The sequence below is a fragment of the Micromys minutus genome (genome assembly GCF_963924665.1).
Source record: "Micromys minutus genome assembly, chromosome: 14".
NCBI classification, from domain to species: domain Eukaryota; kingdom Metazoa; phylum Chordata; class Mammalia; order Rodentia; family Muridae; genus Micromys; species Micromys minutus.
In genome coordinates this window covers 54,400,735-54,426,403 of record NC_137983.1, presented here as the reverse complement: position 1 = coordinate 54,426,403, position 25,669 = coordinate 54,400,735, and the positions used below count along the sequence as shown (strand labels likewise).

At 46.5% G+C, this 25,669-nt stretch overlaps 1 protein-coding gene across 1 annotated transcript in view; it reads left to right on the top strand.

The window, feature by feature from the left end:
* MYO16 (myosin XVI) overlaps positions 1 to 25,669 on the top strand; it is a gene marked incomplete at both ends in the record, with an annotated part of 347,769 nt that overhangs the window by 162,923 nt on the left and 159,177 nt on the right. Inside the window, 4 exons of the mRNA XM_080928526.1 lie at positions 2,275 to 2,386; positions 4,648 to 4,765; positions 5,431 to 5,502; positions 7,894 to 8,035. Coding sequence (XP_080784652.1) covers positions 2,275 to 2,386; positions 4,648 to 4,765; positions 5,431 to 5,502; positions 7,894 to 8,035 — 444 coding nt within the window. The remainder of the gene's footprint in view (positions 1 to 2,274; positions 2,387 to 4,647; positions 4,766 to 5,430; positions 5,503 to 7,893; positions 8,036 to 25,669) is intronic.

Here is a 25,669-nt window from a genome sequence, read left to right as displayed (position 1 = left end):
CCTTCTCACACCCCTTTCTCTCATGTGTGTGTGTATGAGATGCACACCGAGCTCGTCCTCTCAGCTGCCCTCCTCTACGCTCTTATAATTATGTACTTCCTCTCATATGTAGCAACTTTGGAGAGACGGTGGCCTCATACATTTACAGCCACCTCCATTGTGAGCTCGTTCACTTAAGTGATTTCAGGGTCCTGCACAGGGAAGGCTTCCTGTTACCTTTTTCTAGTAATTTTTGAGTTTCAGATTCTTGTTTTTAACTATGTTTTAGTAAGTTATTGATTTACTTTACATCCCAATTACAGCTTCCCCTTCTTCTCTCCTCCCAGTTCACCCCCAGCCTCGGCATATCAGCTACAGCAAGATTAGGTGCATCTTCTTCTCCTGAGGCTGCACAAGCTCCAGATTTTTATCGCTGTTATTTCTCTGGCTGTGGCTTAAACCTTAACAGTTTATTTTAAAGATACACTCCTTGATCATGATCCCCAGGGGACAGACCAGATCCACCACCCCAAGGACACTGACACCAGATATAAAGCATTCTAACTGCTTCCTCTCAACCCGGCCCCTGCCCAGCCCAGGTTACCCTCTCTGCCTGCCTATTTCCTGCCCAGCCTTAACCTGACTTCTGTCTGCACCTAGATTTTCTCCTTGTCTTAGTCAGGGTTTCTATTCCTGCACAAACATCACGACCAAGAAGCAAGTTGGGGAGAAAAGGGTTTATTCAGCTTACACTTCCACATTGCTGTTCATCACCAGAGGAAGTCAGGACTGGAACTCAAGCAGGTCAGGAAGCAGGAGCTGATGCAGAGGCCATGGAGGGATGTTACTTACTGGCTTGCTTCCCCTGGCTTGCTCGGCCTGCTTTCTTATAGAACCCAAGACCCACCAGCCCAGGGATGGCACCACCACAATGGGTCTTTCTACCCTTGATCACTAATTGAGAAAATGCCTTACAGCTGGATCTCACCGAGGCATTTCCTCAAGGAAGGCTCCTTTCTCTGTCAAGTTGACACACAAAACTAGCCACTACACTCCACCTTTGGTCACTTCATCTCATGGATCCCTGACCGATGCCCCTGACTAGATGTCCGTCTTCGGCCTCTAGCCCTGCCAGGGCTTCTCTCCTCTTGCTGAATGTGAGCCCTCACTCCCCCTTATGTCATGGCAGTCTTTGTTTTTGCTCACCCTAGATTCTCGTGTTGCTCACCTGTGTATCTTGTGCACACCATGTGTGAGTAACCTTGTCTCACTTCATACACATTACTGCAGGTTCCCAGGACATGGGCACTACTTGCAAAGGAGGCCCATTCTTACTTGGCCATTGGCTCTCCTGAGGGAGCCTCGCTCCTCCACAGTGCTCCCTCCTGGTGCCTACCTGCTTCCTCCACATTTACAAGCACCATACTCCCACACTCAGAAGCACTGTGCTCCCACACTCACAAGCACCATGCTCCCACACTTACAAGCACTGTGCTCCCACATTTACAAGCACTGTGCTCCCACACTCAGAAGCACTGTGCTCCCACACTCAGAAGCACTGTGCTCCCACTCTCAGAAGCACTGTGCTCCCACACTCACAAGCACCGTGCTCCCACACTTACAAGCACCATGCTCCCACACTTACAAGCACCGTGCTCCCACACTTACAAGCACTGTGCTCCCACATTTACAAGCACTGTGCTCCCACACTCAGATCAGTGGCTCTCCCTGCATGCTGTGCTGTCACCAGTCCTCCTCTCGTCTCTGCCTTGGGTACCTAACCTGTTCCCGATGAGTTTCCTGGAGGACACCTTTGTCTCTGTGCTGTCCCCAGCTTTTTGGTACTCCTGCATTTGGTAATCAGTACCTCTGTGTTTGTAAATCAAAAAGGAATCGATCGGCAACCTTAAAATAATGAATGCCACTGGCAAGCAGGAATAATACATTAGTATGCATTAAGCATCTTTCATGAAAATGCGACTTGCAATGCCTGTTTTGGCACCTGCTAGCCTCCTATGTGAGGTTCATAGAATGCTGGTGACCTTCTGCCTTCACAAGGAAGGGTTCAAATGAGGTGAGTCCCATGTCTGCAGTGTGATGATAGTTTGGCGCTAGAATAACCAACTGTCTGCTTTCCTGAAACATCATGTGCTCTTGAGTAGCTTTGTAAACACCTAGGGACACACCGTCCAGGTGATTTCCACCATGACAGAGATCAGGTATCGATGAGGTAACCTTTTACCACCAGCATTTGACTCCAAGCCAAGCCATAATACCACATATTTATCCCGACAGGTATGTGAGTCAAGGCACGCGGGAGGAAGTGTCCACTGCAGAGCGCTCTCTGAACAAGGAGCGGCTTGCAGCTCTGAAGCATGCTCTGAATGTCATCGGCTTCAGTGCCTTGGTGAGTCCCCTCATCAGGGCTTCACACAGAAAACCAGCCTCCACCAGTCTGCAGAGTCATTTGTCTCAAACCATTTCCTGAACTTCGGTGTGGCCCATGGGGTGTTGCCAGCTCTGACAATATTTCAGCAGAGGACAGGTTCCATGTGGCCCAGTGTGAGGAGACAGATGAACAGGATGAAAGGGCTGTAGATACAGAAGGCAGAGATGCTATGAGATACAGTGACATTGATGTTATCTGTTGTGTGACTGTTTCTTTGCCCCCCCTCCTTAATATGCATGGGTGTTGAGCTTGCACAGAGCACCCTTGCATAACAAAAGAGTATTGGGTCCCTTGGAACTGGAGCTACATATGTTTTATAAGCTACCTTGTAGATACTGGGACTCAAACCCAGGTCCTCTCCAAGAGCACCCGCACTCCAAAACACTAAGCCTGCGCCTTAGACCCATCATTTTCAAAAGAGATAGAAAAATCCTTTCCCATATCCAGAACAAACAAAATAACTGTGTTGTCTGAACCAAGTGGAAACTAATCTGAAGAAACTGTACTGTTAAAAACAACTGCCCTGCGAACTAATGTAATCACTTTACGTAAGTATCTTCTCGAACAGCTAGAGAGTGTATAGAAAGTTCTAACCCGCTGCTGTGCCAGAGCAATTTCTAAGATAACGGAGAGACCCACGGTCAAGCCAGCCTGCCTAGGACTGGCAGCTTTCTCCGGATACTGTACACTTAACATGTGACAAAGGAGGTTAAAGAAAGTAACTTTTTTATGTCTTAAGTTATTAGTTTAAATTTATATAGCCACATGATTAGAGGTTACGGCTCTGAACCGGTCTGGTCCCGAGAATTAGACAGGAGTGGTTATGTCCCTGAGGATGCTCTTACATGTCATTTCTGCTTTTCTGATGTGTTATCTTTGCTCCCTCAATATGGAAGCATTTTGGATTGTGGCCAAGTCCTCAGGAACAATTACCCAGAGGTCACTGTTGACCCCAGCATGCACACAGCTCTTGATCCCAGATGGAAGCCGAAGTACGAGCTCCTTTTCTTTTCTTGGAAAAGTTTGTCACACTTGCCCAGTCTTGAGCAACAGGACATGAGGGGTAGGGGAGGTATATAGGACAGATGACAAATGGCTCACCCTAAGTGGAGTCACTGAGACACTCTGTTCGGCTGGCCCCACACCTTTCAGAGCGTGGAGTTACACAGTAAGAGGCAGTCCGGTGACTTCTTGTTCTTTTGGGCCTGATTATTCGTTATCTATATGTCTGTCTTTTTCTGCACCGACCATTGGCATGCTCTCTATTAGCACTGGCTTCTGTGATGTCTCTTTTCTTATCCTTACTCCCCAACCTGCAGTTTCTAGATCCTGTAGGGAACAGGAAGGCAGACAGGGACAGAATACCATTTTACCAAAATATCATTCACTTGGAAATGTCTTTGAAGTTCTACAATTGATCCTCAAAGGCAGGGCGAGCAAAACACACCTGCTGGCTGGCATAGCTGATAGACGGCAGTGCATTTACACAAACAGCCTGATATCCATCCCTTCATCATAAGCCTTTAAAGCAATGGGAGGAACAAAAATCATTCCACTTCGGAATGGCTGGCCTTAGTCCACGACAATTCAAAGAATGCTATTTCTGCCCGAAAAGGCCTTCAGAGCAAAATCTGCAAGGGATTTTGGTTCTTAGACCAAAGCCCACAAGGCCTTGCGGTTCTTTGAGGCAGCCGCGCAGAGGAGCCTCCATCTCTGCACCCAGACTGTGGCAGCCTGCAAGTGAGAGCCACTGAGCCACTGCAGCCAGAGGCAGCACCCCAGGTCTCCTCCTTCCACAGGGAGTTATGTCCTGGGTTGTACTGAACTTTCAGAGCTCTGTCTCCCTCACTGAGTCATAACCCCCACCCCCGCGCCGAGCAGCACAGGTCCTCGTTGCCTGTGCGGAGTCCAGTAGGAAATGCTGCCCTCCGCCATCACAGACTGTTATCCCTAGGACTTACGATCAGCATCTCCAGGTGCTCACTTTAAAGATGGGAAAATGGCAGTTCCCAGCTCCAGGTCCCGTTCTTCCCTCAGTTCTAGACTTCTAGATCCTCCTGTCCTGTTCTCTGCACCCATGTGCAACAACAGCTTGGGACAGCAGTCGCAGTTTCGTGAACCTCCCACTGTGGGTCTGAAGAGTGGCAACCCCACCCCCACCCGGAGTGCTTGGAGCTCCCACCTCTGAATTATTCCGTCTGTTCTCTGTAAACACTTAGGAGGTGGAGAACCTGTTTGTTATCCTATCAGCGATATTACACATCGGAGACATTCAGTTCACCGCGCTGACAGAGGCTGACTCGGCCTTTGTCTCTGACCTCCAGCTCCTGGAACAAGGTCAGTGGAGCACCACCTGGATGGGAATGGGCTGGGATGCAGTTTCACAGCGCTGCCAGTAGATGGAGACACAGCACAAGTCAGGCTGGCAGCAACAATCACTGGCTGGGGCTGAAGTCCTTGGGGGGAGGGGAGAACCTCTTTCTTTCCTCTAAAGGGGGTGGCTGACAAATGTGCTTTTGTGGTCCCATTCTGCACACCACACCAAGAGCATGGGGGTGTCAGCGTACGTCACCTAATGTGAAATTATCTGTGTATTCTTTGCCCCACCCCACAGGATTTGGAGAGGAGTCGTTAGCAAAACCTTACAAATTCACAATGACTTCCCTTTAAATACTGTGTTCAAAAGTTCTCTCCTCTCCAGTACTGCCTTCAGGGTCACACCTAGCTTTTAAAACATCCGCAAACCACATGTGTTCAATAAGTGGCCTATTTTCACCTGTTTCAAAGTTATTTTAATAAGAAATTTGGGGGATATAATCCAGCACTCTCTGTGAGGGTGGAGAAGGAAGGGGGAAAATGTGTCCTTACGGAATCCAGACATTCAGGAGCTCACCCTGGTGTCTGGAGTCCCTTAGGAAGTATGTGCACAGCGAGCATGCCGGCCTTGTTCTTTGTGTCAGGATGCACGGTGCCTTCGTTCTCATGGGCTGTTTTACTTTCAGTGGCAGGCCTGCTGCAGGTGTCCACAGACGAGCTGGCATCCGCCTTAACAACTGACATCCAGTATCTTAAAGGTAAATCCTTGTGCAATCTGACATTGACCTGTGTACACTCCCTGGGCTCCTTTCAAGTATGGAAATTAAGCACAGCCTTGCCTGCGTCCGTCAGAACACGGCAAGCCTGGCTGGTCCCCGCTCCTACGTGAGAATGTTGCCGTGCTCCTGGGAGATCATTCTGAGTAACTAGCCCCCTTCCTAATCAACCTGTCAGTTCAGAAAAACAAAGCCATCAATCTAAGTGGATGTATTCTCATCAAACATGGACCTTCGTGGGGGGAGGGTGGGGCAGCCTTCTCTCTGCCTTTCCTGCTCGGAATGGGGGCTGTCATTTATTTGGTGTTTATGAGAGGATGGCACAGAGCCAATGCTCCGAATGTTGTCATCTTTGATCTCAAGAATAGTCAGGAGGCGGGCATAACCATTGCTTTCCTCGGGAGGAAAGTCGTCAGATGAAAAGGGGTTAATCAGCACAGATGCCAAGCCGCTGGTAAAGAGGTTCTCTGCCTTCACGGGCAGCTTCCAGCTCTCTCTGTGCCCTACGCCCTGTACCACCAGAGCAAGGCCATACTGGGTGCACGGGAGACCGGCCCTCCTGTGTGTGCTTCAGTTACTCACTGAGAATCCAGGAACGATGCCCCCTTTCAACCTTCCTCTTCACAGATGGGAGGGCTAGCCTGCTCCATCATTCTACGCTGCACTTACCGGCCGCCTCGTGGTTCTGGCTCACAGGGATTTTGATGCTTGGCTAATGACCCTTCCACACTGGTCAGCACATTGAGTTTTCCCGTCACCCACCCAGCCGTTCACCAGGTTCTGCTGGCTCCACTTACCCCGCCCTTCTCCAGTGGGATCCCTCTGACCCCTAGAAGAACTTCTGTCCTCACTACCCCCCTCCATTTTCTAACCAGCGTCACCACAGCAGCCACTGTCGGCGTTTTCATCTGGACTTCACTCATTTCCCCCTTTCCAGGGAATGCAATAGAAATGTGCTTCTCACCTGTGGGCAACAATCTTTCAAAGACACCAATTCTATCAGAGAAAGCTCCGCCCTGTAGGACAGACTTCTGGGCCCCCTTCCGTGGCCATTCTTAGCCATGTCCCCATCCATTCCAGCTACATCAAGCACCTGATGTTCTCAAGATGCAGGACCCTCTGTTTTGTCCTTTGAAGACCTGTTGTCTTAGTCAGGGTTCTATTGCTGTAACAAAACACCATGACCCAAAAGCAAGTTTGGGGAGGAAAGGGTTTATTCAGCTTACACTTCCAGATCACAATCCATCACTGAGGGAAGTCAGGACAGGACATCAGATGGGTCAGGAACCTGGGACAGGGGCTGATGCAGAGGCCATGGAGGGGTGCTGCTTACTGGCTTGCTCATCCTGCTTTCTTAGAGAACCCAGGACCACATCCCAGGGATGGCTCCACCACCAATGGGCTGGGCCCTCCCCCTTGATCAGTAATGGAGTGCCTTACAGCTGGACCTCATGGAGGCATTTCCTCAACTGAGGCTCTTTCTTCTCCAATGACTCTAGCTTGTGTCAAGTTGACACACAGCAGGTACACAGGGTAAATCTCTGGTCACTTTCCATCTCATCCTCTCAGCACATGCGGCCCTCCCTCCCCTCACCATGTTGCCCGTTCTCCAAAGCTCCTCAACCACATCTCCTGGAAGGCTGCACCAATCCATGGTCTTGATCTTCTCTCTCAAGGAGGTGAAGTTCTATCTTGTCTCTGTGGTGGCTCTTTCCTATCCCTCCAGCCAACTGGGGGGCTCTCCCATCGATGCAGCCTGCTCAGCCTGAGACTTGACACACCCTGCTGGCCAAGGCCACAGGCAAGAAGTCGTGACCCCAGCATTCAAACACTGTTTCCCCAGCAGTACTAAATTGGGGTTCCTGTACCCCAGGTCACCCTAACTCCCTGTCCTGAGTTCCTTCACTGGCTTCTATTCTGGAAGTTCTCTTCTCTCAGGATCCCCATCCCCCATCACTACATTTGAGAATGACAGGGGCTTTCCCCTGGAGGACCAGTCCTGCCCCCCAGACTCACAGGCACATTCTGATCAATTTGGCCATTACTTTCCAGGCAGGCAAATGTCCTGGGCCAGTTCGGTGCCCAGCCAGTGAGCTGTTGTCAGAAAGCTCACTCACAGAACCCTGAGCTAGCTCTTTCAGCTGTGAGGAAATGATTCAGTTGTGGAGAGGCACAGTGTAAGAAGTCAAGGCACCCGACGCTCACTTCAGATGTTGATAACTAACCGGCACCGCCTCTCAGCCCCATTTTTTGGGGGGGGGACATGCATGGGTGTCAGAGAGAGTGAATAGGACAATGGGACGTAGACAGTTGTGTTGGCTTCTAACAAGGGGACCGTTGTCCTCATGCCTCCTCTTCCTTTCACTGTTCCAGGAGAGGTGATAATTCGCCGACATACCACCCAGATGGCAGCATTTTACCGAGACCTCTTGGCCAAGTCCCTGTACAGTCGTTTGTTTGGTTTTCTGATAAACACTGTGAATGGCTGCCTCCAGAACCAAGATGGATATAAAAGGTAGGAGAGGCAGATGCCTGCACCTATGTTGCAATGCCATGCATAATTCAGGGTCTGGACACTGAGCTCTCGGTGACCCTGTCACACATCCGCCCAGTCGCTGTTGATGTTGCTGGTAATGTCAGCCGCTCGGTTACACACAACTCAGGACCATAGGTGCTGGGCCCCTGGGTTATCCAGCTGCAATCAGTTCAGGTGCTGTGGATGGTGGCACAAGTGTTACTCCACTGCACACATCAGAGCCTCGCCCAAGGGTAGGCTTCATTCATACTTCATTTTAGCAAGCTCGCCTCACTGGAAGGTATTAGTAATTATGCTTTAGAAATATAAGCCCCACCCCACCTTCCCACCCACCAACCCTGATGGATGAATCAAACTGCCTCTCAAGCATAGATATGCAAATGTGTTCTCTCTAGAATGAAGGTATGGATGTGGCCTTTTGTGTATGAGAAGAATAGAAATTTCATGACTCTAGGAACAAGACAGTCTAAGAATATCTAAAGCTCAGAGGTTGGTGAAAGCCCACGTGTGTCTCTGTCAGAACCAGTTGGATGGTGTGTATTAATTCTGCCTTGAGATTCCTTACCTGCTTCATGGGTTGTCTGACAAAGGGCCTCTGTGGCAATCCTCTTGGCTCTTAACCTTAATTATCCCTAAGCAGTAGCTTTGCAGGACTATTTGATCATCTAAAAATTATAGATTCCCATGGCATTTTGTCAATAAAGACCTTCGATATTATTCTTGTAACTGGTAATGACCTTGAGCAGGCATCTGTAAGTGAGATTACAGGCACAAGTCTTCACAGGCAGGCTTGACTTTGAATGAAACTCTGAGAATTTTTCTGTCGTCCTAGAATTCTTTACTAAACCCCTGGATTAAGCCATTTCTTGGAAAATATTAAAATCAACATCAATTAATGAGAAAGTTCTGGGATAAGTGTAGGCATTTCAGGCTTTGAATTAAGGGATATTAAAGTTCTTTAAATGTACTGTGCAACAATCTCAGTACCCAGCAGTGCATGTGTTCAATACCTCCTGGGAAGTTTAGGGTGGCTCATGTGCTTTAGCAGAAAAACTGGTGCTCTCTCTGTCTCTCTGTCTCTCTGTCTCTCTTGCTCACTCTCTATCTCCCCCCCCCCCTCTCTCTCTTGCTCACTCTCGCTCTTGCTCTCTCTTTTTTCTTTCTGGTGTGATGAGGGCCCCATCCTGGAGCTCTCCCTCCCTCCCTCTCTCTCTCTCTCTCTCTCTCTCTCTCTCTCTCTCTCTCTCTCTCCCTCCCTCCCTCCCTCTGTGGGGCGCCGCCTGCACATTCTCCATTACAAGATGGCGCTGACATCCGGCTGGAGTTAGCAGTAAACAAGTCATGTGCGCACGTGCTGGGTAACTTTCCACTCCTTGAGCTCTGCCTCTCCCGTGGGTCATAGGGCCTGATGAGTTTCAACCAATCAGGGGGCTCCACGTCCAAGGCAAGGACTGATCCCTTTATAAGGGGACGGGCTAGATAGTTCCGGTTCGTCTTGTTCGTCTTGTTCGTCTCCTTCTTCGTCTTCTTCGTCTTCTTCGTCTTCTTCGTCTTCTTCGTCATGTGCAGCAAGTGCTGGTTCTCGAGAGCATTAAAGTTTACCGCAGAAGAATCCTATTTCGTGTGCCTCGTCGTTCTTGCAGGCGAGACTGTTGCGCGGGACATCCCTCCCTCCCCCTCCCTCCCTTCCCCCCTTCCTCCCTCTCTCTAGTGTGAGAAGGGCCCTGTCTCTCACTTCTCTTGTTGGTCTGTGGTCCTCTGTCTTCTCAGCTCTTACCTTCCCTGTGCAATACCTAAGAGCAGGAGCTTAAGTCACAAAGGATTTACTTTTGTTTATGGGTTGGAAGAGATACAGTCTGACTTGGCAGGGAAGTCTGGGATGGGAAGTCTGGGGTGGGAAGTCTGGGGTGGGAAGTCTGGGATGGGAAGTCTGGGGTGGGAAGTCTGGGGTGGGAAGTCTGGGGTGGGAAGTCTGGGGTGGGAAGTCTGGGGTGGGAGCAGCTTAGTCCAGCAAGTCAGTGAGCAACAAAGCAGAGGCAGGGGAATACCAGGATCAAGCTGGCTTTCTCCTGTTTACTTTTAAGTTGGACCAGCCTGCTAGTCCATGGGTTGTCCACACGGAAGAGAACATTCTTCCCTTACTTCAGTCTTACAAACAATCCACCAAAGGTGTACCCCACTAATGTCCACATGCAGTTCTTACTGCAATCAAGTTGACAATAGGAAGGAGACTTCAGTCTGTAAACGTGACAATTATTCACAGCTGATACCGATACACTAACCTTGTGGAACAACAGTAGGATCCTCACTCACTTGGATAGTGATCAATTGATGTTTAATTTGTGCATAAACCTGGAGACTTTTAGAACATTTCCACTTGACATTTGAATCCTGCAGTCTTGAGATTTTATGATTGGAAACTGGGGTGTTGGGATGGGATGGTGGAAGGCAGCCTTGGATTCTGAATTTCTTTCTAAGGGACTATCTGAGGAAAGTGTTCATGGAGAATGAGAAAAGAATCATCAATTATAAGGATACACTCTACCTCTAAGGGATAGATTCTCCTTGGAATATTAACTTTTTTTTCATGATCCTCCAAAGTAGGGTTTAAATCCTCTAGCAATGCAACGAAAACTTATATCTATTCTATTTCTAACTCCTAGAAATTCTCAGTACATTCGTATGCTAAAGGTTTGCTTCTTGATTAGAAAGGTTGGGGTTGTTTTTATAACCTTGCAATACCTTTTGGTACTTGCCAGTCCCCATTTATTCTTAAGAGTTGGAAGATGATAGGTTCAGAACTCTGAAAACCCAGTGGATTAAATTAGCAAGCACACTGAAATGGGATATCGTGACACTCTAGTTTATTGTGAACATTTCAAGCCAGAGTGGATGCTGGTCATCTGTATGCTGAGGGACCATGGAAGGAGCAAAGTCAATGCTGATGTCTTCTCTGGGAACAACCACCTCATTTCAGAGTGTAAAATGGGTCTAATATGAAAACTCAATCGTATGTTCTCTTCTTGATTCTGAGAATCCTGTGGTGTCAGGCAGGGGACAGTTCCTGACGAGTTAATTAAGAGGAACAGACTGTCCCCGTGTTTGTCTGGAGAAGCCTGTCTGGAAGACTGATGTGAGCTCTTTCTGGGCTTCTATCTGCTGTGACCTTGACATCTGTGTGGCCCTATCAGGACGCTTTAGGCTGTGGTTCAGGTCGGACATGAGGCACATTGGAGCTGGTTTAATAGGCTTCCTTCAAGGTGACCTGACACACTGAGGAAGAGAAAGCCATAACAGAAGCAACAAGGACAGGGGGGCTTCTAACAACCCAGCTTTGTGTTTCCTTAAATCTTAGTTATCCTCAAAGTGTGTGTCCAAAAGTGCCTTTGGGGGTAAAAATCCTATCAAATAGCTAAAAACTAAAATAGCAAACACCAAGGTAAAACAATAGCCTCCCTCCAGTCCCACCTCCAAGTCTCTCTCTTAAAACACACACTCACACACACACTCACACATACACTCACACACACACACTCATACACACATACACACACACTCATACACACACACTCACACATACACTCACACACACCCACATACACACACACACTCATACACACATACACACACACTCATACACACACACACTCACACATGCACACAAACACACACACTCACATACATACACTCACACATACAGTCACACACTCACACACACTCACACACTCTCACACACACACTTACACACACACACACACACATACATTTTAAAGCCACAGTTTTCAGATGTTAATCCTTTTTGGGGACATTGCTTTTCCTAAGCTATAATTTCTTGTCTGGGAGGGGAGTAGATGATGAGGCCACTGTTAAAACTTGCTGTAACCCACAGCAGTGTGGGCACCATCTGCTTTGGCTCCTATGAGAGAGTCAGACCCTACCTGTGGACCCCTGCTTCACCTGTAATCCTCACCTCTGGTTCACTGCTGATGGCTCCCCTCCTCGGGATACTGCCGTCCTTCCTGGCTCTGGACCAGCCATGCAGTGAGGCAAAAGGAATCAGAAAAGCAAATGATGTGTTAGAGCTCACAGAAGCTGGCTTACCCACCAGGTCCCTAGCTCCTCACACAAGTGGAGCCCACACCGTCCTGAGAACAGCAGTGGCCAGCACATGCTCTTACAGCCCAGTAAAGAGCAGCTATGGGCAGCTTCAGCCTGTTTCTTAGCCAAATTCTGTTCTCATCAAATACTAGAATATTAATATATTTATATATTTGCTTGCATCCCATCCCATGTCCAGTGGGAGACAGCAGTGCCTGAGAGACAGGTGTGTGGTGGACTTTCTGTTTGTGGAAAGGGGTTTGGGACTCCATAGCACCTTCAGAAGACATGTGGAGTGTCATACAGAGTCCTGGAGTCCAGAAGATAAGGTTCGAGCTGATACAGATGGTGTAAACCTCGAGCTCCTGTTTAGAGAGATACGACCTTTATTTTTCTATTTCAAAAGCATGCAGCCAAACCCAGATGACCACCCTCACAGTTCATGTGTGTCTTAGTTAATTTCTATAGCTGTGATGAGACAGTATAACCAGGACAACTTATAAAAGAAATAACTTATTCTGACTTACAGTTCCAGAGAGTGCATCCATGCCCAGTATGGTGGGCATCAGGCAGGCAGCATGGAGCCGTAGATGAGAGCTTACCTTTAGAGACACAATCAGGAAACATGGAAAGCTAACTGGGAGTGGTCTAGATTTTTGAAGCCTCAAAGTTCAACACCAGTGGCACACCTCCTCCAACAAGGCCACACCTCCTCCAACAAGGCCACACCTCCTCCAACAAGGCCACACCTCCCCCAACAAGGCCACACCTCCTCCAACAAGGCCACACCTCCTCCAACAAGGCCACACCTCCTCCAACAAGGCCACACCTCCTCCAACAAGGCCACACCCCCTCCAACAAGGCCACACCTCCTCCAAAGCCACACCTCCTTCAACAAGGCCACACCTCCTAAACCTTCCCAAACAGTCTACCAACTGGAAACCAAGTATTCAAACATGAGACTATGGGCCTACAATCTGATCTTATGGAGGCGGTTCCTCTACTTAGGTTCCATCCTCAACCAAGGCAAGGAGACAAGAAGTCAAGGTGACATAAAGATAACTAGCACAGACCCTGAGCAGGTGCTTATCAGTGGGGTATGCGTCACAGAGACGGGCATGGGTGCTTCTCTGCCCCTGGGAATGGTGAGAATTGAGGAGAGAGAGGGAAGGGCTCAAGGCTTGCTGTGTCAAATGACCAGGGCTTTCTCCAGGAGGCCTGAGGCCACCACCCCATCTTTCCATTTCCTCCATGTGCTGAGGTTAATTGCTGGATAGAGAGGAAGCCTGCTGGACTAACTTTCCTCTTGCTGTTCAGTCTCCCCTCTACTGCCCACTGTACATATTTGAAGACATGTATGCTTGACCACGTTCTCTTGTTATAGAGAGACACCATGGCCAAGCCAACTTGTAAGAGAAGGCATCTAATTGGGAGGTTGCTAGTAGTTTCAGAAGGTGAGTCTGTGATCACCGTGGTGATGGTACACAGGCATGACAGTGGAGCAGTAGCTGAGAGTTTACATCAGAGAGAAGGGGATGGGAGGAGGAGAGGGAGCCTGGCATGGGTTTTTAAAACCTTAAAATCCATCTCCAACAATACATCTCCAGCAAGGCCAGACCTACTCCAACAAGGGTGCACTTCCTGCAGCTTCCTGAACAGTTCCACTGGGAGCCACCCTTGAGCTCATGGGGTTCCCCTTGTTTAAACCACCACACGATGTGATCGCTTGCCTTCCATCTCCCAATCTCATTTCACTATAGTTTGTATTTATACTTGTGATAGTCCAGGAAAGGACATGATATCTAGCCTTGATTAACAAATACAAAATCAGGAAACTGTAATTTGTAGAGAGCCGATGTGTCGAAGAATGGGACAGGAATCATTACTTTCCAATAAACTCTGACTCCTCTTCTTACCCTATCTTATGGAGTTGACAAGGAAGATTTAAACATGAAGGGTTCCAGCTTATAAAGTTACCCTCAGTAAAGTGTAAGGCAGATGAAAGAATGCAGAAAATACGCAGTAAAATTCTAGACGTGAGCACGGGGTTTAAAAAGACAGTTTAGATGTTCTTTGTTAATCCTTCTGAAAGCACTTAATTCTTAATAAGTGGACTTATGTTATTAATTTTTAAATGCCCCATGAAAATAGTAAAACACCAGCCATGCACTGGCTGGAAAATGGAGGGAGTCTCCCTCAGCAGTCCTTTCTCCATTTACTGAGTAATATCGTTACTAAAATTAATAGCCTTTGGTGTCCCTCCCTTCTCAGTTGCTATCTTTACTCTTTGCTAGAAAAGATTGAATAACCCAAAGTACAAAGTAACATGGAAGGCGGGTGCTTACCTGCAGCTGCAAGTTTGCAAGAATAACACTTGGCATTCCATTTTTAATGAGACCGAAGGGACAGGCACCTAGAGCTAAAAGCATAGGTCCTTTCTGTTTCCTAGGGTAGGCCTGGCTCAGTCCTTCCCACCATTCCTTTGGCTCTCCAGCCGTCCTCTTTCCCCTGGCAACTGCCTAAGAGTACATTGTAAAGAAGCACAGAAGTGTATTCTCTGCCCCTGTTTTAAACTCCATGTTGGCTTTGAGATTTAATCACATTAATCCATCAAGAGAGGTCCTATTGCTTTTACTTGCTGGATGATTCCTGTGGGCTCGTAAACCTCACCTGCAGATGACAGCTACGTCTCTTTCCATGTTTCTCTCGGTTGCCAGCTGCATCCTTGTGTGCAGCTTTGGTACACGCTCAGGATTCCCCTGGGCTGGGCTCTCATGACAGGGCTGCTGTCAGCATGAGTCTGCATTTCTCTGACCGAGCAGCGGCTCCTCCAGCAAATGCAGCGACAGCTGGGCCCGGAGGTTGTCTGAGATGCTCGCACGGCACGTTTCAGTCTTGATCCAGACTTTCCATAGATGAGCCTCTCTTATTACAAGGGTATTTTATATTTTTCCTAAAATTGAGATTTTTCAGCACGTTGTAAGAGTTATTTTGTGTAGAGGGACTGGAACAATTTCGTATTTGATTTGAGTACTCAGGGGTTCCTGCTCTATTCATTGACATCCATGCTCGGTGACCCTGCGTTTCAACCCGACTGAAATCATATTAATAACACATTTTAACGAGTTGGTTCTTTTAGTGGCTTCCAGTTTTCTCCTTTGTCTTGGTGATCTTTATTCTTCTGTACAATCTGTATTTATTTCAGTTTTCATGAGATGTTCTTTTAGGCTACTGCCCAGAGCACAGCCACGGATATACGGAGCCTGTCCCTCTTGGGCAAGCTTCCGCACTGCAGCATTTTGCTCTTTCACGCAGTCAGCAATGCCTGCTGCTTTCTCCTCAGCTCGCTGAGTGTCCTTTGCTCCCTGGTTTTCTTTTTTCTGGACATTTCGCTTCACTTGGGGTTACCGCCACGGACTTTGTTCCGCTACGCCTCAGTTTACCGAGATGCCCAGAGGAGCACTTCCCAGAGGAGCACTTCCCAGAGGAGCACTTCCCAGAAGAGCACTTCCCAGAGGAGCACTTCCCAGGGGAGCACTTCCCAGAGGAGCACTTCCCAGGGGAGCACTTCCCAGAGGAGCACTTCCCAGGCTGACCTTCTCTCCAGAAATCCTAAGTTCTACCTGGGCTTTTCTTATCGGTTCTGATGAGATTTTGCTGGAATAGCTTAGCCTTTTCTAATAAACAATCAGAGGGTGTTTCCTCCCTCTGTGCCCCTGGCTCCCCTTGCTGCTTTACTGAGCAGACTAGCGCTGCCAGACAGTTGTAAGTGTGTGACAATGTCTTTCTTGTCTTGTTTCCCAAACGATGGCATTATGGTTAAGACTGGCCCTCTGCACCCTGTTGACTTGAAGTTCCCACACTAACTTTCCTGAGGCAAACTTTCTAAAATCTGTTGGAATGATAATAACCATCTTGTCCCTTGCTTCCATGTCTGTACTTTTAATTAATATTTAATTTTTGATATGAGACTTTGTTTTTTGTTTGTTTTGTCTTCAAGACAAGATCTCTAGCCCCAGCTGGCCTGAAACCCAGTAAGTGATCCAGACTGGCTTCACATTCACGGCGGTCCACCCGCCTCTAATGCTAGGGTTAAGGCATGGTCCACCACACTCGGCCTTTTCTTTCCTCTTTGAGACAAAGACATGGAAGTTCTCTATATATGTCTCTCACAGCTCCTGCTGTCTTCCCTGCTCTCTCTGTCAAATTCATGGCTTCCCCTTTAATGACTATTGTCACACACACACACACACACACACACACAGGCATGCATAAATGCACACATATGCTCACAAATGCTCACTAAGTCCATTTTTTACTTTAAAATATTTTAGTTACTTTAAATTTGTTATTGTTTAATAAGTATCTGCCTGCTTGTGTGTATGTGCACCATGTTTCTGTATGTGCACTATATATATGTGTGTGTGTGTACCGCATATATGTGTATACTCCATGTATGTATGTATACCACATGTGTATACGTGTACCACATGTATGTATGTGCACCACATGTATGTATGTATGTGTGCCGAATAAGTGCCTGGTGACCACAGACTGCAAAGAGCCATCAGATCCCATGAAGCTGTGTTCACAATGGTTGTGAGCCCATGTAGATGCCGGGAACCACGGCCTCCACCACAGCAGACAGTACTCCTGACCTCTCAGCTCTCTCGTTGGCTGGTTTATTTCTTACACTGATTCATTCTCCCAGTAAGGGCTTCATCCTTGTTTGCTTTAGCTTTGTTGGATTGTTTGTTTTCATGAGATGGGATTCTAGTTCTTCCTCCTGGTTGATCTCTTGACTGTCAAATTCGTACTACTGAGTATGAGAGTCAGCCTGTGTGTCTCTCTCCTCTCAACACTGTTTCTCATGCCATCAACAGTTAGGGAACGGATTGGCTGTGACCATGAAATTCTGTTTAGTTTTTGACTCACGTATGCTTCCCGAAGACTACCTGTTTTAAGGTTTACCCTTACTCTGTGTTGGTCCCAGGTGTGCCCTTATGGTCTAGTAAATTTGTAACTGTGGTGGGGATATGCGGTTCTCAGAGTTTTTGTGTTTGGTCTGGCTCGAAACTAGCCTGTAAGAATCACTTCTTAAAAAGCATTTGTTGTTGCTGTTGGTGGTAGTGGTGGTGTTTGATTATCAACTCTCGTATTCTTTTTGCTAGTTTTTAGTTTATTGTGTTCTCATTTTTGCTATTTCTGAGAATTGTTCTTTTGTTCTCTGAGCTTATGGATTGAGTTTGGCATTTTTAGATGATTTTCTTTTCTTTGGGCATATAAACGACCCTGCAAATACTTCCAAGTTCACTCCACAAGTTTTCTACGTGTTTCATTTCTAAATATTTTGTCTTTCTACCATTCCAGAAATGTAATAACAAGCAGTTTGTCAGAGAAGTGAATCTGACACACTATGTTTCCTTTCATTCAAATCAGGAAATTTTCTTTTCATTAAATAGATTTCTTTGATTCTTATGAATACAGTACAAGTGACTTCTATTTCTGGGTAGACTTGTTTAAATCATTCTGCTGGTTACCATGACAACCCAAACTCTGCAATTTAGCAAATATCTAAAGCAAAACCTGTTCTCTAAACAAACCTCTAGCTCTGGCGACTCCTCTCCCACAGACACACATGGTGGTTTCTTGAAGAGCCCACCATCTTCCTCTTTAACTGCATTTCTTTTTCATGATCCCGTGCAAGCATTTCTAGTTCCAAATAAGATCTAGTGGAGTGAAAAGATTTTGCCCCTGGTACCCAAAGCTCCCAGAACATTCTACCACCCAAATGAGACCTACCAGGTCCACATGGCAGATACTAAAGAATGTGCTGTTCTTACTGTGAACACTGCCAGACACCTTGGACAAGATCATAGTTGAACTTAAATGTCAGTCATAACACTTATGAATTATATTCAAGAACGACAGACTAGCCTAAGTAAGGGAGACCTGTCTGCTTTGGTTCTGACTCCATGTTTTCAAGAGATGCAACTGATCTGTAGAGATGTGACTATTGTAACATCAAGTGTCATGAGCTTTCTTGTCAGTGATGACGTCTAGTCTTTGAAAATACTATCTCTCCAAGTAATTAAGTGATTCTAAGGCAGATAAACATTCTTCATCCTACTTCCTGGCTCCTTTTGTGTGAAAGCCAGCACACATCTTGTTTTGTAGGACAGAACTCTGGGAAGCTCCTGTCATCTTTGCTCAACCAGCTCCTGGTGCCTGTGACCTGTCCTGCTCAGAGAAGTTAATGGGATCTGTTCCTTAACTCCCCATGCCTGTCGCTGGGGCATAATGAAAATTATGTCAGAATGAACAATGCCTTGGAGGGATAAGAATGGGGAAGACGATCTGCATCCTGGCCCTTGGAGATCATGTCTCTGAACAAAAGGCCATGTTATGCTCTGTGCTGAGCCCCAGTATCAGAAAGTCCACATAGGCCCTGTCAGTGACTGTAGTTAAACACCTTGGCCTTTGTGTCATAAATGTCTCTTGTCTGAGGAGACTGTATCCAGTAAGCAAAGCCCACTAAAGCTAGTCGGAATCATGATCGGAGGTTTCCTCTCTGCACAAACTGCCTCCCTGGAGACATACACCCATCCAAGCCTGGCTTCTTCTGGTGTGCAGCTTAATCCATGTGAGGAGACAGTGGCTGAGGTTGTCATGTTAACCTCATTATATTAAGTTAGTTTAGGACCTAGACGGTCATTCTGTACACTGACTCAAGTCATGGGAGCCACATTGTTTTCCTGTTTTTACATAAACATGGAGGGCTTTTGTAAATGGTGGGATTTCACAGCAACAAAAGAAAAGGTTTGGGATGTGAACCCTGGTAGATCTTGTTCTGAACCCTGCATCTTTCCGATGTGCTTTTTATAAGGAAGATCCTGAGGACTGGGAGAGAGGGGTCAGCAGTCGTGAACATTGGCTGTTCTTCCACCTATGTGGTGGCTCACACCCATCGGGAACTCCGGTTCCAGGGAACCCAACCCTCTCTGGCTCCTGTTGGCAGAAGACACACATGTGGGGTACAGGCACACATTCCAGAAAAAGACATTGGAAGAGACAATTTTACAGATGCAACAATAGGGCTGGGGAGGCTGTTTTTAAAAGGAAAGGTTTAGAGATGATTCTTTTTATGTCGGTGATTTCTTTCCGCTCAGTGAAGTTAGGATTACAGTAAAGCGTTTCCAAATGGGAGCCATGCCTGAGGGAAGTAGGTCCTCTGATTCTCTGCATCTGGGTGTGCAGGTGTCTGCAGCTTTTGCTGAGCGGGGTGCAGCTGAGAGCACATTCCGTGAACTGGCAGACCAGCTAATGAGTGACAGGCAGCCTGGCTGAAAGCCACTGTGAGGAGAGGCGCTCGCTCCGCGCTCTGCGGCATCGCGGTCCCTTCTCCTCGTTCTTATTCCTCTCTGCAGCCTGGCCTCCACATGTGGACAGGATGCTCCCTCAGCTCTTTGATACACCATCTCACAGAGCCTCCCCCTCTGAACCCTCCTTTGGGTGATAAAGACCTGTTTTTCATACTTACATTAAACTGTAAAAACACAGAAGCTTTCTTTAAAAACACACAGTAAAACTAGAGCCTCAGGGTGTGGGGCAGGAAAATGCTGATCAAAGGCAGGAGTGGTGAGTATGTGGCATACAGAGGCACAGACGCTAAATGTGACAACTGTTCTCATCGCTGAGAGATGGAATGAGGATCTAGCAGGACATTAGTTTCTCTCTCTCTCTCTTTCTCTCTCTCTCTCTCTCTCTCTCTCTCTCTCTCTCTCACACACACACACACACACACACACTTGCGTGAATCTGTGACCACACAATACACTTCACACACATGCATTAACATTTATTTATTTGTAAATGTAGTGAAATGCCAAAGGAGGGTTTGAGTTGGAATGCAGTTATCCAGAAGGGACAAAAATAAACAACAAGAGCAACACTATCAGAAAGGATAATAATAGTAAAGAAAGCAACAACAAAACCTAGACATCCTGACAGAAGCCCTGGCTAATGCATTGGGAAAACGTGGATATTCAGGTTTGTGCACAGGGAATGAAAATACATCTAAGGACGGGGCTGTTGATTTGTGCACTTCAGTCTGCTAGCTGCGTTTTCATTTCTCAAGGGCTCACAAGCAGAGACCGGGACTCCAATTCTGACCTACCACTTAACATGAAGGGGATCCCGAGAGAAATGCAAACCTTGACTTCCTCAGTTCTTTGCTTGCCGTTCCCTTTGAGGCACAGAGGCTTGGCCTTCATAGGTTTCTGCTTGCTTTTGTGATTTCATAACTTTGGATGTTTGGCTTTACTAAGTTTAAAAAAAAAAGCTCACCCACACAGAACCCAGGACTTGGGTGGCCTCCTCACTGGAACAGCTGGAGTTGGAAGGACATCATGGATCATTTTCTTCCAGAGTTATTAAATCTTGATCTAACCCAAGGCAAAAGACAAAATGGGAACAGTAAAGAGTCTAAGAACCAGAGGACCAAGACACCTGCTATGAAATACCGTCCTCAGGGTGTGCCAAGGAAGCTTCCTGCATGGCATAGGTAGCTACACCCAAGGTAGGGAAGCCAGGACCTCAGAAGCTTTATCTGGAATGCACTTGCCTGCAGTTATCTTTCTGGTAATGACTGGTGCTTGGTGACTCATAGCACAGAGTTGGTCATAAAATGTCATACCCTTATGCCATTCCGTCAATGCCAAGGTAACCGTTATCTAAGCACCTATCATGTATCATTCCTTTACCTGGAAAACTCTGTCCCCGCATAGTTAGATGCACATGAGCACACATCTCCTTACTATTCTACTGATGCTCACCTATCTTAGAGTCTGGCCATCCACACAGAGTTTTGTGGATTCCGCCGACATTGATGGCCTGTGGCCTCCAACGTCAGAAGCTTCGGGTGACCTGGTCAGCATTGAGGGCAACTGTTATTAGTTATAGTAGTCCAAGATTTTTGCTTCTGTCCAAGACTCCTTGATAATAACTACAGCAATGTAGCAATGTAGCAGGTGCCTGTTTCATTATCTGCTTTACCATTACCAGTCTTAATGCATGAACAAAGAAGTCCCAAGATGCTCACATATGTTTTCGATTGGACAAAGGAGCTTGTTCTTCTGGATATAAGTCCAGACATGGAATTTATGGGTCATTCTACAATCAGTTCTTTATTTCTGTAAAGGAAGCCAAATCACACACCACATTTCCCATGTAGGCTGTCTCTAGACACGGATGAAGTATATAGTTGCTTCATTCCCCATACACTGAGTTTTGCACCTGGGCTGTTTGCATTTACAGTGACTATTCATCTGTGTTTCTGAGTTTTATAACCACCATTTTAATGACTAGAGAGCCACTGGTGGTGTAGTGATGATCCGTTTACTCAGGCTCCTGTCGGAACGAAACGAGAGGTGTTTTAGATTTAGAGTGCAAGCATCGAGATCATTTAAATATTGTTTGTGTATTGGGGGGTTGCTTTTAGTTTTTGTTTTTGAAATAGTTAAAGCACGTAGTAGGCTGACTTGATTCCTGTCTCTGAAGATATTCTTGGTGATGAGTCTCCACACATCAAGACTGTGAATGCAGGTTCTCACAAGGGGACGTGTGTCCCTAACAGCACTGAACTGAGCTTCAGATTCTGTGGCTAGGAAGGGAATAAATGACTTTTATCATGTGCACTTTTATGGCAGCCACGTGGCTGGTGAAGGCATGGCTGACAGGTGCCATGGCACAGCCAACTCCTTCATGGGACCTCCAACAATAACCTCTGTGTGAATCCAGCTGTTCCTAGGGGCTGTGAGGCACACAACAGTGCTCAGGTGTTGGCTGCATCTGGAATGATTCTTAGCCAGCTTGGTCTGCTATCTTGCAAAAAGGCTGATTTGCCTGTAACAAAGCCGATAGCTCTCTGTAGATGACTTATGCAGGAGAACTGGCCTGGGCCTCCTGCTGTGTGTTGAACTTACGTTTAACCATGCTCTACCATGGCTCCTGACTGGGCTTTATTTTACTCACCATCTTTTCAAATTTGATTTTCACTTCATAGCTAAATGTTTAGAGTTCCTTTCTCGAGCCTACTCAAGGCTTGGGGAACTGTCCAGAAGACTTTTCTGTGGATGAGAACAGTCTAAGCTGGCTTTCACCTGTGATGACATCTCATGTTTAAGTCTGAGGATGTCACTTCACATTCAAACCTTCTCTCACCTATTCATACACCCGATCAAACAAGGCTAGTGGCACAGAACTGAATACTTGTGTGATATGAAAGGTGTTTAATTTACCAATAAGCTAATGTAAGTTATCAGCCACTAGGAAAGCTCCATGGACAACCCTCGGGTAATTTAGGTAGAATGGCCTGGGTCATCACTATGGTCATTTCGCCTGAAAGATTGGGTGTTAATAGGTCTGAAGCTCTCTCTGTTTCTTTCTTCTGGAGCCTTGATATGGAGTGGCAGAGCTGTATAACAGGACTGGAGCTTTCCAGGGGAAGGGGAAGTTCATCACTGTGCAGCACAGGTTATGTCGGTCACTGTGTGGCACAGGCTGTGTTGGCCATTGTGTGGCACAGGCTATGTTGGTCACTGTGTAGCACAGGCTATGTCAGTAACTGTGCAGCACAGGCTATGTCAGTCACTGTGTGGCACAGGCTGTGTTGGCCATTGTGTGGCACAGTTCTCCCACTGGCATTAATGTCAAAACACAACTTCACTTAGCTGTAAGGACCAAACTGAGGCTGTAACAGAGCCCGCCTTTCCCACAGTCCCTGCAGACAGGCCTCACCACGCTCTACACTTACATTTAATTTTTTTCCTAACTCTGAATTTTTGTGGGTTTTGGTTTGTTTGTTTGTTTGTTTTCCAATTTTAAATTTGTAGCATTTTCAACCTGCCTCCCCTTCCCTCTGGGTGACTAATGACATACTTATAATGCAAGTCAGAGTCCTCAGGCAAGTTTTCTGCCCTCTATATACGGTCACTAAGCACCTCTGTCTGGTGTCAACATCACACTGCAATCCCGGGAGAAGAGGAGGTTGTTGGAGTATTACAGGGTCCCTGGAATCTATTGGTACTTTCTTTGAATTCTACCAAAATAGTGTTGTAATGCTGAGGACCCTACTCTCAAAGTCAGTGGGAACCAACCAGAGCAGGCAGCTGAATGAGGTTAATAAAGTATGACATAATATCAGTAGACTTATATACTATAAGGGAGTGTTCGCTCTTGGATGATGGGCACACACAAGAAACCACTAACACCTGAGATGGACATAGAGGGTAGGTGGCTGCCCCTGAGATAGCCACTTGGAAAAGAGATAGTTTCCTGTGTCCTGACTATGGACCCTGCATACCCCCATTCAGTAACAGAGACAGCACAGCCTATCAGTCTCTCGCTGGAGCTCCTTACCTCTGCCCCACAGCAGGTTCACACCTCTTTCTTTCTCAATAGAAAGCCCTCTGCAGTAAAATGTGCATAGACTTTTAAATAAAAGGTTTTGAATATGCTTAATGAAAAGTTTTGCTATAGTAGTACGTGATATTTAGAGAATTATAAAATGCCCGCCCCCTGGCCAGTCTGTAACAACTCTTTCTTCATGTCTCTCATTTTGTCCTGTAAAATGAGTGTGATTATTTTGTTAACTTGTGTGTGCGCATGTGTACACGCGTGAATGCATGTATCTAAGACATGCCTGTTGCATATGGAGGTCAGAGGACAACTTTTGGCATAAGGTCTCCCCTTCTGCTTTGTTTGAGAAAGTGTCTTTCCCGTACTGCTGCATGTACCAGGATAGCTGGTTTACAATCTTCTAGGAAGTCTGCTTCCTCAGCCTGCATCTCCCTGCAGGAGCACTAGGAAATGCAAGCCACCACATCCAGCCTTCTGCATAGATTCTGGGGACATACATGTGGGTCCTTGTGCTTGCATGCCAAGGACTTTACCTACTGAGCATCCCTTGTGCACGTTTTTATATCATTAACATTATATGATTTTCAATTCTTCTAAAGGATACATTCATTTCTACCTTTTCTCTTGACTTTCTGTTGCTGCTGGACATTCCTGATGCTTTCATATAATTTTGTAAACATGAATAGAATATTTGGTGGTTATCAGAATGACAAAGCATTTATAAGAAGTAAGCATGAAGTTTGTTTCCCTTCCCTGGGCTTGCTGCACTTCCTGCTGGCTCTCTTGTGTCTCTACTTGGGCAATACTCTGTTCAGACTGTGTGTTTTTCTCCCCAAGAAAGTGACCATTTTGTTGCATCAATGTACAATGCATGTGTGACATTTAAATCTTTATCTTGATAATGACAATCAGAGACAGCACAGGTCTGAGAGGCTAGGTTGTATCTATGTCTCAGCAAAATGGCAGAACACTGTGACCTTCAGAACAGCCCTCAAGGCTGTGGGCAAGAATGCTGAAAACATGAGTTCAAAAATGTATAATTTCTCAGCTATGCAAAATATAAGGATGTGATATGAATTGTATAAAGTTCTTCAGGGATCTAAAGAGGCAGTGCACTGTGAGCAAGCTTGTCAGAAATATATAAAGACCAGCAGATGCAAAGGTAGGCAGACTCCGGAGTTCAAGATCAGCCTACAACAGAGGAAGTTTAGGTCCAAGGCTAGGTGTGGTCTGAATGGTAATTCCAGAGCAGGGTTCTACCCAGCTATCTTATAGTCTGTGCTTGTGCTGTCTCTTCTGAATAATCAGGTGGCTGGGGTCATGGGATGTTGATTCATGGAATAGTCAAAAGAGATCTTGGTCTATTAAATTAATATGTGAACGAAGGGCTGGCTTTTGTTCTGCAAGAGATGAGCTATCCAGAGAATTTTTAGAAATAGAACAGAGAACTGCTTGGAGAACTGTCTGGAGCAGAAAATAGAGAGAGCAATCCAAAAGATGTCTTGAGTCATCACCTGGGACCCATGCTTTGACTTTGAGTCATTTATTTTGATGACCTCAAACACCCCTTCTCTCATAACCCCTCTCCAAGCCAATGCCGGCCCTTGGCAGTTCTTGTTCACAAGTCTCTCTTATGGTAGCCTACCCATCTTAGCATAAATGCACTCCGATGAATGATTTGAATATTTTCAAGCTTTGTACAAAGAATTCTCCCCCCCCCACGGTAATTTCTGAAAACAGGTCTGTCAATAGAAACTTCCAAAATGTGTGTCAAATTATTTCTTATCTGTTCCTGGAAGCAGGGTACCCAGAGTCACCTCACCTGTTCTTTTGAAAGTTCACAGTACTAATTGTCTAAATTTGATCCATCAGAGATCATAGATTCCCCTAATGTTGTACTTATACAGCATGAGGTGATTCTTGACTGTACGAGGAACCCAAGAAAGCAAGAGTACAGTCAGGGGGAGAAGGACACTGAACATGTGGATCCATGGTTCTGAGGGACAGTGGGTTTGGTCTAGTGGGAAGGACACAGGCAGCACTTCAGAGAGAAATATTAAGTCATCCACCCATAGTTACACTTAGAATTAAGTAGAA